The 17,890-nt window shown below is 36.8% G+C and overlaps 1 protein-coding gene across 2 annotated transcripts; it reads right to left on the bottom strand.

Moving 5' to 3' along the window:
- Nucleotides 1–955: 955 nt before the first annotated feature.
- Nucleotides 956–17,890, bottom strand: Ppil3 (peptidylprolyl isomerase like 3). 2 transcript variants are annotated; one of them, XM_076866566.2, is made up of 7 exons: nucleotides 17,592–17,890; nucleotides 16,990–17,066; nucleotides 14,883–14,957; nucleotides 13,235–13,328; nucleotides 12,647–12,714; nucleotides 9,149–9,267; nucleotides 956–1,384 (listed from the first exon to the last, which is right to left on the bottom strand). In XM_076866566.2, the coding sequence occupies exons 2-7, from the start codon at nucleotides 16,990–16,992 to the stop codon at nucleotides 1,258–1,260; spliced, it is 486 nt and encodes a 161-aa protein (XP_076722681.1). In that variant the 5' UTR covers nucleotides 16,993–17,066; nucleotides 17,592–17,890; the 3' UTR covers nucleotides 956–1,257. The 2 variants fall into 2 exon arrangements, with proteins under 2 accessions (XP_076722681.1, XP_076722683.2); XM_076866568.2 differs by lacking the exon at nucleotides 956–1,384 and adding an exon at nucleotides 3,267–3,344.

Genomic DNA, 17,890 nt, shown 5'->3' with positions numbered 1-17,890 from the left:
GAATGTTAGTTAGGAAAGCAGTTACCTGGTATAAACACTTGGTACCTGCCAGGAGCTTTACACCAATTATTTCACTTAATTCTCACAATAATCTCAAGAAATATAATTTATGGATGAGAAAACTAAACTAAATAAACCTGGAGATGTTAACTTGTCTACAAGCACACAGTACTAGGACCAGCTATGTTGCAAACCCAGACCAGGACTCATGACTGGTGCTTTTAACCAGTTCGTGGCATTTTTCAATGTTTTTAAAGATCCGCTTTTAAAAAATGTCCCATGAGCAAATCAGTTGAAAAATGTTGAGCTTACTGTATTCTAAGTGAAGGACATGGAAAACAAACTCCAGGACACTTCCCCTTTCTACAGCTGTTCCCCCACCTGCCTTCCTGCCATGTGTGTAGGGAGATGTCTGTGGTAAATGGGAGCGTTTGACATTTAGAAACCCAGGCCTCTGCTGAAAGGAAGGCAGGAAGGGAAAATGGGGAGAAGGGAAAATGGGGAGAACGTAAAAGGAAAGGGCACTTGACCCCTATTAGACTGAACTGGCTGTCTCCAGTACAATAGCCCCAAAACTTCCCTACCAGTCCTCCTGTCCCACCCTAAATGAGCCCATCAAAAGTAACTGACCAACTCATCCCAGGGCCAGGCTCTGCTAAACCCTGTAAAACTCAGACCCTTGTAGTAGCCTGTCACCATTTTCTCTCCTGAAAATGTGTCCCTCGGCTGCTTAATAAAAAGCATCGCTGATCCCCATTTTGGTTATTTTTGCTTCCACCAAGAGCTTTACTGTAAATCTAACAACCAGAGAAAAATAGCAAATAGATTGGCTTGTCTTTCTAGACCATCTCTTTACCTTGTTCCTCTCTTTCTAACAACGTAAAGTAAAAAGTTCATGGAAGACAATATTTGTAGGTTATGGATTAATTACGGCAGTAGCTTGTACTTAGGGTGTTCAAAAATGCTTGCATTTAATATAAGCTCAACATTTAAAATTGAATATCTACATGGAATAAAAAATTAAACAGAAGGCAATATTTTATATTAAATTTAAAAAATATATTGGATAATAGTAGTAAAGAATATGTCCAAGAATAGGGGTAAAAGCTGTTGGGTTCCCCCTTGGTACCAACGGCTCATAGATGATCTTTGCTATAAGCCAACAGAATGACAAAATCTCTCACATAATTAAAAGTGGGCAAACCACAATGCATATGTTTCAGCAATTTGCCAAGTATTTGCCCAGGTCTATTAGAGTTACTGAGCAAATGGGTTGGCATGAATAGTTATATCCTTAATGTGCACATCGTTAAGAGGCCGATATGTCTTCTCATTTACTGGTAACTTCTCCAATTCATCTAGGGTCTCCAGACCATCTATTACCCTGAAACAGAAATAATGTAATATATGAAAATTTCCTCAAACTGAAACATAATATTCAAATATCTGTAGCACTATAATCTCCGTAAGAGGAAAGGATCATGTTTTATAGTTCTCTGAATTCTCTAGTTGAATGTACAAAAAAATATTGATTATTATTATTATTTTTTTAAAAAGAGAGAGAGAGAGAGAGAGAGAGAGAGAGAATTTTTTAATGTTTATTTTTTAGTTTTCAGCGGACACAACATCTTTGTTTGTATGTGGTGCTTGTAAGGGTAAAAGAAATTGAAGTTAAAGTGTAGAAGTTAAAGTGTAAAAGACCGGGCATTGTAAAAGTTTCTAAGCTGCAAGGCCTGAGTTAAAAAGTAAAAGACCAGGTATTGTTAAGTTCCTCTGCTACCCCCAAAACCTGAAATTCCTGTAGCTGTTAGGACAATACCCGAACTGCCCAGTAAATATTCCCACTGATTTCTGGTTGTTTAATAACCTGGGACCCTGTGTAGCTTGTCACGTAGGCATTTAGGCCCTAAAACCAATCAGTTTGAATGTGTACCCCGCTTAGGAGTGACCAATCACCCCCGCCCAATCTGTTCCCGCCAATGAATGTACTAATCATGTCTCAGAGTTGTTGTTCAATTTTCCCGCGCCTCATGATGATTTGTTTTGATGTATGCAAAGCCCCCGCCCTCCCCAAAAAGTGTACTTAAGCACTACTTGACCTCTGCTCTGGGCTCTTGGCTGCTCTCCCTTCTTGAGTGAGCTGGGAGCCCCAGCGCGCTGGAATGGAATGGATCCCCAATAAACCCCTTTTGCTATTGCATGAGTTGGACACTTGGTGGTCTCTTTCTCCGACGTTCGCCGGACCCTTACAGCGCTGAGGATTGAACCCAGGCCGCACGCATGCCAGGCGAGTACGCTACTGCTTGAGCCACATCCCCAGCCCCTTTATTATTTTTATGCTATACATATGGATTAAAATCCAGAAATAAAAATTCATTTTTATGCCTCAGTCAACAAGAGAAATGGGTAGGAATATTCTGATCAGAGTGTCTAAAATTATCTGCTGCATTAATAGCAATCACATAGAATATCAGCCAATGGTGCCAGTATAAACAGTTAAAGGGATAACAAATTTACTCTCCCAACATTTAATACCAAATATGTTGGTTTTCCCAATCCTCCACTTCCCTGGGTGCCCCTTAATTTAATTCTGACATTTCATGGTTAGTGCAGGCCTCACAGCTTAGTCCCACAAGACTGTCCTGCCACATTAGATGCCAGATTAAAGTCCCAGGTGGCAATCTGTACTTCTGACTAACCAACTACAAGTTAGATGTTCCCTTGGCCACTCCTTGGGGTTGGTAATTTGCTAGAATGGTTCACAGAACTCAGGAGAATGCTTTACATACTATTACAGTTTATTATAAAGGATATGACTCAGGAACATCAAATGGAAGAAATTCAAAATGCAAGGTATGAGGGGCAGAGCTTCCATGCTCTCCCTCCAGGCCCTCTTCCCAGCACAGGCACACGTCCACCAACCTGGAGGCCCTCTGAACCCCATTTAGGGTTTGTTTTGTTTTGGGGTACTGGGGAATTGAACCCAGTGGCACTCTAGTTCTAAGCTAAATCCCTAGTCTTGCTCACTTTTTAGACAGGGTCTTAAGTAAGTTTCCCAGGCTGGGCTCTTGTTTGTGTGACTGTCAACCTCAGACTCCTGAGTGGGTAGAATTACAGGTTGCTCCCCATACCTGGCTCATTTAGTGTTTTTGTTTTGTTTTGTTTTTAGTACTGGGGACTTCCCAGGAGCACTTTGCCCCTGTTTTAGTCTACTTTTTTGCTGCTGTGACAGAATGACCCAACCAGCACAATTGTAGAGAAGAAAAGTTTTATTCAGAGGCTCACAGTTTCAGAGGTCTCCATCCATAGACAGTAGGCTCCATTCCTTGGGGCTGGAGGTGAGGCTGAACATTACAGTAGAATGTGTGGCAGAAGGAAGCAGCTCACACTGGCCAGATACAAATATTATATATATATATCCCATAACCATACCTCCCCAATGAACCACTTCCTTCAGCCACACACCATCTGCCTCCAGTTACCACTCAGTTAATCCCAACAGGGATTAATTCACAGATTAGGTTAAAGCTATAACTCAATCATTTCTCCTCTAAGCCTTCTTGCATTGTCTCACACATGAGCTTCATGGGGACACCACATCTAAACCATAACCACTGAGCTATACTCCTAGCCCTTTTTATTTTGAGACAGGATCTTGCTAAATTGCTAAGGGCCTAAACTTGTGGTCCTCCTACCTCAGCCTCTCAAATTACTGAGATTATAGACATTTAGGGGTTTTATGGAGGTTCCCTTACATAGGCATGATGGATTTTAAATCATTGGTCATTGGTGACTGAACTCAATTTCCCATCCTCTCTCCTTCCTGGAAGTTCAGGGTGGAGGAATGATAAGGGGGCTAGGATTTAAAGTGCTAACTCTAATCACATGGCTGGTTCCTCAGGAAACCAGTTCTCATCCAGAAACTCTCTACAGGCTAACCAGGCATCACTTCATGGTATAAACTCAAGTATGATTGAAAGGAGTTTATTATAAATAACAAAATATTTGTTTCATTCCTATCACTCAGGAAATTCCAAGGGTTTTAGCTCTGATACAGGAACAAAGGATGAAGACCAAATATGTTTTTCTCATTACATCACAATATTATACCAGTCATAGGGATTTCTTTGCTATAGGAAATATACAGAGAAAGTATATAAGGACTGTCCTACATTAAGGGTCCTACATGCATGACCACTTTGCATTTTATTGTTTAAATTTTGTGTTTCTCCTTTTGTTTCTAGACAAGAAAGCAAGATTGACAGTTAAGCTCCACCAAGCCCACTTCATATTTCCACCAAAACAAAAAACAAAACAAAACAAAAAAACAACTCAGATTTATATTGAAATACCTGTTTTGGAAATCTGAGTAGAATTTTGCTGATATAAAGTGGCTTTTCAAGATTATTCCTCTTTGTGCAACTCAATTCAGTTCCCAAGATTACACATGTACTTTTAAAAAATAACTGATTTACATTTCCACTAAAGTGATACTTTAAAAAAGAATATAGGAATGAATGCCTGAAAGTGGCTTCAGTGACAATAACTACTATTACCAAAACCTTTTGACCTTACTCTTAAATGTAAAACAACTATGTTCTTAAATTATCATCTGGGCTAAAAGAAAAACAGGAAACAGAGGAAATAATGAGGTCTGGCAACAAAAGAGCAGGTAGGCTGAGAGTGGTGGCATAGGCCTATAATCCCAGCTACCTGGAGGCTGAGGCAGAAGAACTGCGAGTTCCAGGCCAGCCTAGGCACTTAGTGAGACCTTGTCTCAAAAAATAATAAGGGCTGGGGATACAGCTCAGTGGTACAGTGCCCCTGTGTTCAATCCTCAGTTACCCCCCCACCCCCAACACACGAAACACAGAATTGAAGCAGATAAAGTCTAATAAAGTATCTAGGACATGAGGCCCTTAGAGAACCAGAGGAAGGCTATGGATCATTTTCCCAGAAAAATGTATATGAAAATCCAGCTGTAAGAAGTTAATGAACCTAAGGTTACACTTCATTGTTTCATTTCAAATCCAGTAAGATAAATCCTGGTAATTCCTGATGAATAATTCTGAATGACCAGTTAGGGAGAAAATGAAGAAAACTTAGATTACCTATATACAAAGATAATTGGATGCTCTAATATTTCATTAACTTGATTGACTATTAACAAAGTATAAATTAGCCAGATGCAGTGAAACACGCTGTAATCTCAGTGATCTGGGAGCCTGAGGCCAGGAGGATGACAAGTTCAATTTTAGTAAGACCCTAAGTAACTTAATAAAAATAAAAAGGACTGGGGATGCAGCTCAGTGGAAAGCAGCCTGGGTTCAATCCCCAGTATCAAAAAAAAAAAAAAAAAAAAAAAAAAAAAAAAAAAAGATATAAATTAGATTTAATTATATGGAATTTTTTTAAAAAGCTGTACTCCTGTATTTTTATTTAACCTAACTTAGCATATAAACTGTTAAATATAACAGATTATAGGATTATGCCTCGGATTATTGAGCTTGGTAAATATTTTTTGAGGGCTGGGGCTATAATTCAATCACAGAGTACTTGCCTAGCATGTGTGAGGCACTGGGTTCGATTCTCAGCACCAAAAAATAAAATAAAATACAGACATTCTGTCCATCTACAACTACAAAAAAGTTAAAAAATTTTTTTGTTGAATGAATTTAAGTCATATATAATTTAAGAATTTAATTTATATAAAAGAAACTCTCAGAAATGTGGTAGAAACTGCTAAATATCCCCCCTAGGATCTATTTTCCCGTTCTTATTCTGAGAAACCTATTTTACTGAGGTTTCTCTGTGTCCTATCTCTCCCTTATAGGTAAAGTATGGCCACATTACAGAGTTCTGGTCTCCCTGGAAAGTTCTTTAAGAAGAAGCTGACTCTGCTGGCAAGAATCCTTTGTCTTTTTATCACAAAGTGATCTTGAAATGAAAGCTAGAGATGGTGAAAAAAACAAGAGGCACCTCAAAAATTGTTGGCAAAGTAGAACCATCAAATCAGTCCACCATTTTTAAGCAAATATTTTCAGATCTGTTGCGGCTAAATGAGATTTTTTTATTTTTTAGTATTAGGGATTGAACCCAGGGACTCTTAACCAATGAGCCACACCCTCAGCCCTTTTTGTATTTTATTTAGACACAGGGTCTCACTAAGTTGCTTAGTGCCTTGCTAAATTGTCGAGGCTGGCTTTGAACTCATGATCCCCCTGACTCAGCCTCTGGAGCCACTGAGATTATAGGCATGTGCCACCAAATGCTATTTTTAATGAAAAGGGATATATTACTATCCATTTACATAACAATCCTGAAAAACATTACTGATACCTCTTTTATAAAAAAAGGAAAACAAGTCTAGAGAAGTTTTAACTTTCTTTCCACTTGGCTCTTTCCAATATTAGTTATACTACTCTCACAGTCATGTTTATGCACTGAGATATCAAATTAAAACATAATGAGGTCACCACATCAATAGGCTTAAAAATAAGAACCATATGATCATCTCGATAGATGCGGAAAAAGCATTCGACAAAGTACAGCATCCCTTTATGTTCAAAACTCTAGAAAAACTAGGGATAATAGGAACATACCTCAATATTGTAAAAGCAATCTATGCTAAGCCTCAGGCTAGCATCATTCTGAATGGAGAAAAACTGAAGGCATTCCCTCTAAAATCTGGAACAAGACAGGGATGCCCTCTCTCACCACTTCTGTTCAACATAGTTCTCGAATCACTGGCCAGAGCAATTAGACAGACGAAAGAAATTAAAGGCATAAAAATAGGAAAAGAAGAACTCAAATTATCACTATTTGCAGATGACATGATTCTATACCTAGCAGACCCAAAAGGGTCTACAAAGAAACTATTAGAGCTAATAAAAGAATTCAGCAAAGTGGCAGGATATAAAATCAACACACATAAATCAAAGGCATTCTTGTATATCAGCAACAAATCCTCTGAAATGGAAATGAGGACAACCACCCCATTCACAATATCTTCAAAAAAAATAAAATACTTGGGAATCAACCTAACAAAAGAGGTGAAAGACTTATACAATGAAAACTACAGAACCCTAAAGAGAGAAATAGAAGAAGATCTTAGAAGATGGAAAAATATACCCTGTTCATGGATAGGTAGAAGTAACATCATCAAAATGGCGATATTACCAAAAGTTCTCTATAGGTTTAATGCAATGCTAATCAAAATCCCAACGGCATTTCTTGTAGAAATAGAAAAAGCAATCATGAAATTCATATGGAAAAATAAAAGACCCAGAATAGCAAAAACAATGCTAAGCAGGAAGTGTGAATCAGGCGGTATAGCTATACCAGACTTCAAACTATACTACAGAGCAATAGTAACAAAAACAGCATGGTACTGGTACCAAAACAGGTGGGTGGACCAATGGTACAGAATAGAGGACACAGAAACCAATCCACAAAACGACAACTATCTTATATTCGATAAAGGGGCTAAAAGCATGCAATGGAAGAAGGATAGCATCTTCAACAAATGGTGTTGGGAAAACTGGAAATCCATATGCAACAAAATGAAACTGAATCCCTTTCTCTCGCCATGCACAAAAGTTAACTCAAAGTGGATCAAGGAACTTGATATCAAAGCAGAGACATGGCGTCTGACAGAAGAAAAAGTTGGCTATGATCTACATACTGTGGGGTCGGGCTCCAAATTCCTCAATAGGACACCCATAGCACAACAGTTAATAACTAGAATCAACAAATGGGACTTACTCAAACTAAAAAGTTTTTTCTCAGCAAAAGAAACAATAAGAGAGGTAAATAGGGAGCCTACGTCCTGGGAACAAATCTTTACTCCTCACACTTCAGACAGAGCCCTAATATCCAGAATATACAAAGAACTCAAAAAATTAGACAATGAGATAACAAATAACCCAATCAACAAATGGGCCAAGGACCTGAACAGAAATTTCTCAGAGGAGGACATACAATCAATCAACAAGTATATGAAAAAATGCTCACCATCTCTAGCAGTCAGAGAAATGCAAATCAAAACCACCCTAAGATACCATCTCACTCCAGTACGATTGGCAGCCATTAGGAAGTCAAACAACAAGTGCTGGCGAGGATGTGGGGAAAAGGGTACTCTTGTACATTGCTGGTGGGACTGCAAATTGGTGCGGCCAATTTGGAAAGCAGTATGGAGATTTCTTGGAAAGCTCGGAATGGAACCACCATTTGATCCAGCTATTCCCCTACTCGGTCTATTCCCTAAAGACCTAAAAAGAGCACACTATAGGGACACTGCTACATCCATGTTCATAGCAGCACAATTCACAATAGCAAGACTGTGGAACCAACCTAGATGCCCTTCAATAGACGAATGGATAAAAAAAATGTGGCATTTATACACAATGGAGTATTACTCTGCATTAAGAAATGACAAAATCATAGAATTTGGAGGGAAATGGATGGCATTAGAGCAGATTATGCTAAGTGAAGCTAGCCAATCCCTTAAAAACAAATGCCAAATGTCTTCTTTGATATAAGGAGAGTAACTAAGAACAGAGTAGGGACGAAGAACATGAGAAGAAGATTAACATTAAACAGGGATGAGAGGTGGGAGGGAAAGGGAGAGAGAAGGGAAATTGCATGTAAATGGAAGGAGACCCTCAGGGGTATACAAAATTACATACAAGAGGAAGTGAGGGGAAAGGAGGAAAAATATAAGAGGGAGAAATGAATTACAGTAGAGGGGGTAGAGAGAGAAGAGGGGAGGGGAGGGGGGAGGGGGGAAAGTAGAGGATAGGAAAGGCAGCAGAATACAACAGACACCAGAATGGCAATATGTAAATCAATGGTTGTGCAACTGATGTGATTCTGCAATCTGTATATGGGGTAAAAATGGGAGCTCATATCCCACTTGAATCAAAGTGTGAAATATGATATATCAAGAACTATGTAATGTTTTGAACAACCTACAATAAAAATTAATTAAAAAAAAAAAACATAATGAGGGCTGGGGTTGCGGCTCAGTGGTAGAGTGCTTGCCTAGCATATGAGGCATCACATAAAAATAAATAAATAAAATAAAGATATTGTGTCCATCTATGACTAAAAAAAAAATGTTTAAAAGAAACATAATGAGAATACTTACTTTCCAAATACTGTATATTTCATGTCTAAATGTGGCTGCTTGCCATAGGTGATAAAGAACTGAGATCCATTGGTATTTGGGCCATTATTAGCCATAGATACAACACCTCTAACGTTGTGCTGAAAAAAAAAAAAACAAAGCATTAATCTGTGTTTTTAACTAATCCAAATATAAAACTGAAATAAGACATGCACAAACCTTCCAATGTTTAACAAACCAAGAAAATATTAAATAGCTCTATTAGGTTAATCCAAATGTTCAGTTTCTATATATCTGTATCACTATAAAGCCTGTATAAATTATATAACAAAGCAAATTCTCAATAATTTCATTTTCACTTTGGAGAATATAGCCACAAACACTTTTAGCAATGATAGAAATAATCCTTACATTTATATTAAGGAATACTGTGCTGGTATGAAACAATCAGGCAACAAAACAAATTCCCCATAATCTCTTCTCATATACAGGACTCTTGCTAGTTTCTTTATCTGCAAAACAAGGGAAGTTGGACTAGTTCAAGGGTCTATTCAGAATTCAGATGCTCACGAGGATCAAGTAGATAGTAAGCTGAATGTAAACATTAGGGAAAGATGGAGTCTTATAGTGAATAGTTTCTCTCACTATATGGCATTAAAACAATTTATTTTACACTGATGGCCATAGGGAATGTTATCTATGGTTCTTTTACCCATGGACAGCTATAACCCTAAGACTGGATGATCTAAGGAAGGATTCATTTAGCACTAATATCATGACACTATTTGTTTACAAGGGAATATGCGCAGGAGTTAAAAGGACCTTATTGATAAAGCTGAAGACATGACCGAGCTATGCTATAGGGAGGTGCCCCCAAATAAAATAAACTATAAGTAACTCCACTGATTAGTGTTAACAACTCATAGGGTAACACTAATTAGACAAGCTGTATTGGTGTAGTTACATCAATATAATAATGCTTTATCTCCCTAAAAGATGACTACCAAATATATTACTAGATCCATAAACAAGAATACATGTACCATCGAAGAATTAATTTTTTTTTATTTTTTAAAGAGAGAGAGAGAGAGAGAGAGAGAGAGAGAGAGAGAGAGAGAGAAAATTTTAATAGTTTTAGTTTCCAGCGGTCACAACATCTTTGTTTGTATATGGTGCTGAGGCTCGAATTCGGGCCGCACGCATGTCAGTCGAGCGCGCTACCGCTTGAGCCACATCCCCGAAGAATTAATTTTAATAAAAGCATCTATTAATTTTTTTCCCAGCTTGAAGAGTAACATTTACCAAAGTGTTGCAGATGATTATGTGCTCTGCTCCATCTATTTCTCTGCCTCCCTGGGAGGTAACTATTATTCTAATAGGTTTACACAGGCCCAGACTATGTTTTGTTTCCTTTGGCTACTTTCTAAACTCCACAAAACTGTATACAACTTTAATCTTTTCGAAAATGCTTTTACATTTAGCACTGCTATGTTTCTAAGATTCATACATGTGTACACAGTTGTAGTTCATTGATGTTTTTTCCTACTGTAGTGTGATATTTCACTAGTGAATAGACTAAACTGTACCCATTTTATTACCAATGGACATGTGGCTTTTTTCCAGACTTTAATTATAAACAGTGTGCCAGGAGCACTTCTGTTGTCCCTTGGTGCACATGTACAAGAGTTTTTCTTGGGTAAGCATTTGAGAATGAACTTGCTGGAAGAGAATATATGCAAATTTAATCCCCATCCTCTATTCTGGTGTATAACATATTGGTTTTTAACCTGCCTACAATGGAATCACTGGGGAACCTGAAAATAAAGCTGATGTCCTAACCTGGCCTACTGATGGTATTTCTCTATTTTTAATAGGGGTAAGACCCTAATCTTTCACAGTTCTAAAACTTCCATAGATGATTATGCCACATAATCTCTGGTTTTCAACTGGTATAGGACGCAGTCATTAATTCACATCTAAAAAACTATTTAGTTTCTAATTCAGGATAAGTCTGACTTTTCAAAAAGTTTATCAACTCTAAACAATTCAAACAATAATTAGTTTTTTAGAATTTTTTTTGAGTATATTTTATTTTTTTTGTGTGTAATATATACATATATATGTACATTAACTTATGAAATAGAGAAAACTTTCTATATTTTACCTTGATACTGCAAAAACTTTGCAGGTAGTTTTTTATATAGACACAGAGAACTAAATGAAATTTTAAAAAGCTATACCAATTCTATTACTAAATAGTTTTAAACTTTTATAATAGATATATTTTAATGTAACTAAAATATACCAAATTGCATGTTCTAGTTGAAAACTAATCACTTTTCTCTAATTCTAAAATATCACTCTATATAGATATGAAGTTTGAAAAGATTGCACAATAAATTGTTAACTGAAGTTATCTCTGTGAAGTAAAACTGATTTTCTAAAACTGGCAGCACTATATTTTCTCTCCCCAACCCTGGCACTGGGGATTGAACCCAAGGCCTTGCATAAGCCAGGCAAGTACTCTACCCTGAGCTACATCCCCATTTCCTGCCTTTTTTTTTTTTTTGGTACCAGGCATTGAACCCAGATGTGCTTAATCATTGAGCCATATCCCAGCCCTTTTAATTTTTTATTTTGAAACAGGGTCTTGCTAAGTTGCTTCAGGCCTTGATAAATTGCTGAGACTGGCCTTGTGATCTACTTGCCTCAGCCTCCTGAACTACTGGGATTACAGAAGTGTAGTACTATCCCAGCTCCTCCCTATCCCTTTTTATTTTGAGACAAGATCTTTCTAAATTGCCCAGGCTACCCTAGAACTTGCACCCTCCTGCCTCAGCCTCCTAAGAAGCTGGGAGTATAAGCATCTGCCACCATGCCTCACTAGATTTTCTTAATTTCAGGAAAAAAAAAATTCTTTAAAGCTTGAAAAATACAGAAAAAAAGTTAACAAAGAAAATAAAAAATCCCTAATTTTATCACTGTGAGGAATTATTTATATTTAAAATACTTGAGATCTATCCCAAGATCTCTGGTTTTCAACTGGTATAGGATGCAGTCATTAATTCTTTAAAATACTTGAGATCTACCCCAAGTATTAAGTTATATTACTACATGAATGTTCAATCATCTAACAAGATGATAAAAGATGGGGATTGATAATAAGCAATTGATTAGCTAAGAGACAATGTTTCCTTCCCCTCTCAAAAAAGGTCATCGATTCATGACATTCAACAGGAACTTTATGGTGAGACATTAAGCTTCTTTGGTATACTGCAAGTTAAACATTTCAGGTTGGACTCAAAAGATGAGCTCACTATCAAGATCAATGAGGTGGTGGGACTCCAGTAAAAAATGTGTCGGGCTAGAATTGCCATTTATATTTTCTCCCTAACTTCATTTATCAAACACTAAAAAGTAGTTAGTAATAATATCAACTTGTGTTACTACAACACATCTGTCAATGTCTCCAAGTGTAACCAGAGAGAAAATAAAATTCTGAAGCGCACTGGGATATACCTTCAGATATTCACTATATTCATCCTCAAACTTCTTGCCCCAGATACTGTTACCTCCTCTTCCAGTACCTATATTATAAGACAAGAAAATCAAAAGATATATATATTTTTAAAATTTGTTTGTAGTTATAGATGGGCAACATGACTTTATTTTGTTTATTTTTAGTGGTGCTGAGGATTGAACCTAGTGCCTCATGCATGCTAGGCAAGCACTCTGCCACTGAGCTACAGCCCCAGCCCCCAAAAGATATATTTGAAGTTAAAAAAACCATTCAATTTCTAAAACTTAGGGGAACTTTATAGCATAACACTTTAAATACAAATAAAATTTTATATTGTAGTTCCCCAGCTTTCACTTTACAAACCAGAAAAATAAAATACATCTATCAAAAAAAGAAAGAAAACCCTCCTTAATAATATCAGTCAGAATTTAAAGGCAAGTGTGAATACCATCTGCTTTAAAGTTTCTTGCTGTTATAAGGAGCCCATTATACAGATACCACATGCCTTGTTTTTCCATTATTCTTTTCACCCTCTTCTTCATATCATACATCCAATTCCCCTGATGTTAGTTAATGGAAAAATTTACCTGTTGGATCTCCTGTTTGAACCATGAAACCCTTGATATTTCTATGAAATATACAGCCGTTGTAGTAATTACTGGCACAAAGAGCCAAGAAATTCTGAAGAGAATAAAAAATGATGATTGAGAAATAGTACAGCAGAAATGCACTTTAGATAAAGAACCAATCATATTTACTGAAAAAACATGATAGCAGTGATATTAAATATGGCTTTTAGGTATTACTTTGGTAATGTCACTTCCCTGCCAAAAACCCTTTAGAAAGCTTCCCTTTGCTCTCAGAATAAAATAAAATATAAAGTCTTAGTCCTTATTAGCAGGGCTTAACAAGGCCTACGTGATCTGGCTCCCCTCTGCATTTCATATGATAATAATCCTTTCTCTGTTGCTTACTATGCTGAGCCTATTAGCATTTTGGCAATTCATCCAAAAGGGGAAGGTTTTCCTTGGGGACTCTGTACCTGCTACTTCTATATGTAGAATTTTTTTGTTTGTTTTTTGGGGTGCTGGGATTTGAATTCAGAACCTCACACATGCTAGGCAATGGCTCTATCAGTGAGCTACACTCTCAGTACCTAAAATATTCTTTTCACATCTCTTTCCATTAAGATGATTTCATACCTTCTGCACTCAAGTTTGATAATTAGTTTCTTGGGTAGATCTGTCCATACTTTAATTAGCTTCTTTCCTATTGTATTATTCTGTATCCCAATACTCTAATTTACCTTTTAGAATCATTTAGTCTTCATGTCCTATCTATTTTCCCAGCTAGATTAGCTCCACAAGAGCAAGGAGTGTCTCTTGTTCACCACTGTATTCCCAGATCCTGGCAAGATAACCTTTCACCAGTAACTAAATGAATACACACAGCTTTCTCTCTCTCTTTTTCCCTTAACCACATCCCCAGCCCTTTTTTATATTTTATAGAGATAGGTCTCACTACGTTGCTTAGGACTTCACTAAGTTAGTTGGTGGGGCTGGCTTTGTACTCACAATCCTCCTGCCTCAGCCTCCTGAGTCACTGGGATTATTGGCGTGTGCCACATTGCCCAGCTTGCATTCTTGATTTTTTTATTTGTTCTTTTTGGTTATACGTAACAGTAGAATGTATTTTGGCATATCATGGAATATGGAATATAATTTCCCATTTTTTAGACCTTTATTTTATTTATTTATTTTATGTGGTGCTGAGGATCGAAACCAGTGCCTTGCACATGCTAGGCGAATGCTCTACTGCTGAACCACATGCCAGCCCCCCACCATTTTTTAAAAAAAAATATTTTATTAGTTGTTGATGGACCTTTATTTATTTATATGTGGTGCTGAGAATCGAACTCAGTGCCTCACACATGCTAGGCAAGCGCTCTACCACTGAGCCACAACCCCAACCCATTTTTTCTTCATATTTATTTTTTAGTTGTAGTTGGACACAATACCTTTATTTTATTTACTTTTATGTGGTGCTGAGGATCGAACCCAGTGCCTTGCATGTGCTAGGCGAGAGCTTTCTAACACTGAGCCACGACCCCACCCCTAACTTCCCATTTTTGTGGTAGTACATGATATACAGTTACATTGGTCGTGTTATTCATATATGAACATAGGAAAGTTATGCCTGATTCCATTATTTTTAATATGTACATACGGTACTCACCTCACATGTTTTGGGAGTCCTCTCACAGAAGACTTCTATTTTAATGTCACCTACATCTGTATGCAATGTCACAGACTAAAAAGGAGAGAGAATATTGAACAAATGAGATTTCTTCATGTGACTACAGATACTGTATTATTTCCCTGACTGGATTCAAGATGATAATCTAATTAAAAACAGAAAAACTGCTTAAAAGATGACCCAATTACATATCAGCTCTGAGAGATGAGTTGTACTTCTTACCCCAAATTTATTTCAACAGCAGGGAAAAACTCCAAAAGACAAACATAAATGTTAGTGCAAAGTGTTATCTCTGCTAAAAAACATTTGGAAGCAAATACTGTGATGAGAATAATTTTGGGGGGGGTTGGGATTGTGGCTCAGCGGTGGAGTGTTCGCCTCGCACGGGAGGGACCTGGGTTCAATCCTCAGCACCATATAAAAATAAAAGCATTATGTTATGTCCATCTACACCTAAAAAATAAATATTAAAAAAAAGAGAATAATTTTTTGAATTTCTTAGTTGTATATGGACACAATACCTTTTTTTTCCGTTTATTTATTTTTATGCAGTGCTGAAGATCAAACCCAGTGCCTCACAAGTGCTAGGCAAGCACTCTACCACTGAGCCACAACCCCAGCCCAAGAATAATTATTTAGGTTTGAATTTTTCATGAATAAAAGTAAAAATAATTGAGCTGGGGCTATAGCTGAGTGGTAGAGCACCCGCCTCACACATGTGAGGCACTGGTTTCGATCCTCAGCACCACATAAAAATAAATAAAAATATTGTGTCTAACTACAACTAAAAAAATAAAAAAGAATGCTGTTTTAAAAAATAAAAATAATTGTCACATATTATTGCTTTATGTCACAAACATCATTTTTTTAAATATTTATTTTTCAGTTTTAGGTGGACACAATATCTTTATTTTACATTTATGTGGTGCTGAGGATCGAACCCAATTCCTTGTGTATGCTAGGCGAGCATTCTACCACTGAGCCACAACTCCAGCCCCACCAACATCACTTTTGTTGGAAAATGGTAAGAAATGATTTCTTCAAAACATAGTATCCATCAATTCCCGTAGATAGTTTAATTCTAATAGGATTTTAAAAAATTCCTTTCTTAACTATACACAAGAAAAGCTAAAAAGTTGTCAGTGTTTCTATATCTTTGCAGAGGTAACCATAGTGCTCTTTAATTGCTTTTTATTTATTTTATATTCTGTAGTATTTGTTGTTTTGGATTGTATATACCTTTGCCATCCTGTTATCCTATTCCAGAGAGGGCAAAAAACATTTGAAAAAGGCTTTCCTTTTCATTTATTTATTTATCTATTTATTTATTTATTTGGCAGGGGTGCTTAACCCTGAGGCACATTCTCAACCCTTTCTATTTTTTATTATGAGACAGGGTCTTACTAAGTTGCTTAGGGCCTCACTAAGTTGTTGCAGCTGGTCTCAAATTTGTAATCCTCTGGCCTTAGCCTCTTGAGTCGCTGGGACTACAGGTGTGCTTCATGGCACTGGGCTCACTTATCTTCTTAAAATAGTATCTAATAGTCAGAATAGAATTATGTTGAAGATGGTGATAGGAATATATGTTGGGGGAAGAACAGGGCACTTTTATTGCTTTTCTTCTTCTTCGAGTTCTAGTTGCTCTCCTTAGACTGAGAGCAAAGGAATTCAATTTAAATGATTATACTTACTATTCTCTTCTGATAATCCAACTCATCTTTTTCATTATCAATTTTTTTCCATAAAAAATAAATTCTGTGTATTTTAAGTGAAAGTATGAAAAATTTGCCAGGTGTGGTGGCAAACACCTAAGGTCATAGTTACTAGGTACACTGGGACAGGAGAACAAGTTGGAGGCCAGTCTCAGAACTTAAGTTTTTTTTTGTTTTGTTTTTTGAGACAGGGTCTCAAAATTATAATTCACCAACAAAATTTTTAAAAAATCATTCTACATTGTATGCTTTGATAATCTATCATTTGTTTATCTTGTCACTGAAATTTCCATGTATTTTTATTTTCCTTGGCCGAATTTCTAAAAATTACTTATAATGAAAGACTTAATTTAAAAGAATTCTGTAAAGCTTACCATTTTTCTTCGTGATGGTTTCAAGAAGTACGATTTAATTTCTCAGTCTTTCAGAGAAAATCTTGAAAATACTATTCCTAAAAGAAAAAAGAATCAGTTCATTTTTTTCCTATCTTGTTCACTCACACACGATTATATTTACTGTTTTAAAGAAAAAGTCTTAAATTGCATCATAGAAGTGAAGAGAATAGCCTACTCAACTCAAGCCCCCAATCTCCTACTTCCCCTGATCTTCCCGCCTCTTTGTAGGACAAACCTGTCAAACGCCAACTTTAGAGTCTAGGCACTGGGTATTTCCTTTATTTGGAAGACTTACATTCAAACATCTGAAAGGGCCAATTTCCTCATTTCCAAGTCTGCGCTCAAATGTCAGGTCTTACTGACTCTATTTAAAACTGTTTTAACCCTAAGACCTGCCCTATTTCTTTCTCCCATAATATTGATCACTAATATACTACATATTTTCCCATTGACTTGACAATAACACTCTAGCCGAACAGAATGTTCACTAGAGTATCCGGAAAACTATAACAGTGCCAACACAGAGCTCACCAAACATCTGAATAAGTAAATGAAAAAAATAAATGATATTCCATACTTACCACTTCTGTTAGCACAGTCGTTTTTAAAACAGGAAAGATACAATCGCCTTAAACCGCAGGTCTGTTGACTCGAAATTGTAGTTTCTTTGGGCCACCAGAAGTCAAGCGTGGGGCCCCTTATGTGAATTCCTTTTATCTCCCCTCTCCTCCTACAGCAAACCAAAACGAATAGAACTAAAGGGATAATGTTACTTATCCTACACCTGAATTTGACAGTGAAAGAGATCTTTATTAATAATCACAAACAGAGAAACATCATAATCCGGAACTACCTGGCCAAACAAAGCAATGCTTTAGAC

The sequence above is a fragment of the Callospermophilus lateralis genome, chromosome 9 (assembly GCF_048772815.1).
Source record: "Callospermophilus lateralis isolate mCalLat2 chromosome 9, mCalLat2.hap1, whole genome shotgun sequence".
Classification (NCBI taxonomy): Eukaryota; Metazoa; Chordata; class Mammalia; order Rodentia; family Sciuridae; genus Callospermophilus; species Callospermophilus lateralis.
The sequence above is the reverse complement of the archived record's forward strand: the minus strand, read 5'-3'. Positions and strand labels throughout refer to the sequence as shown.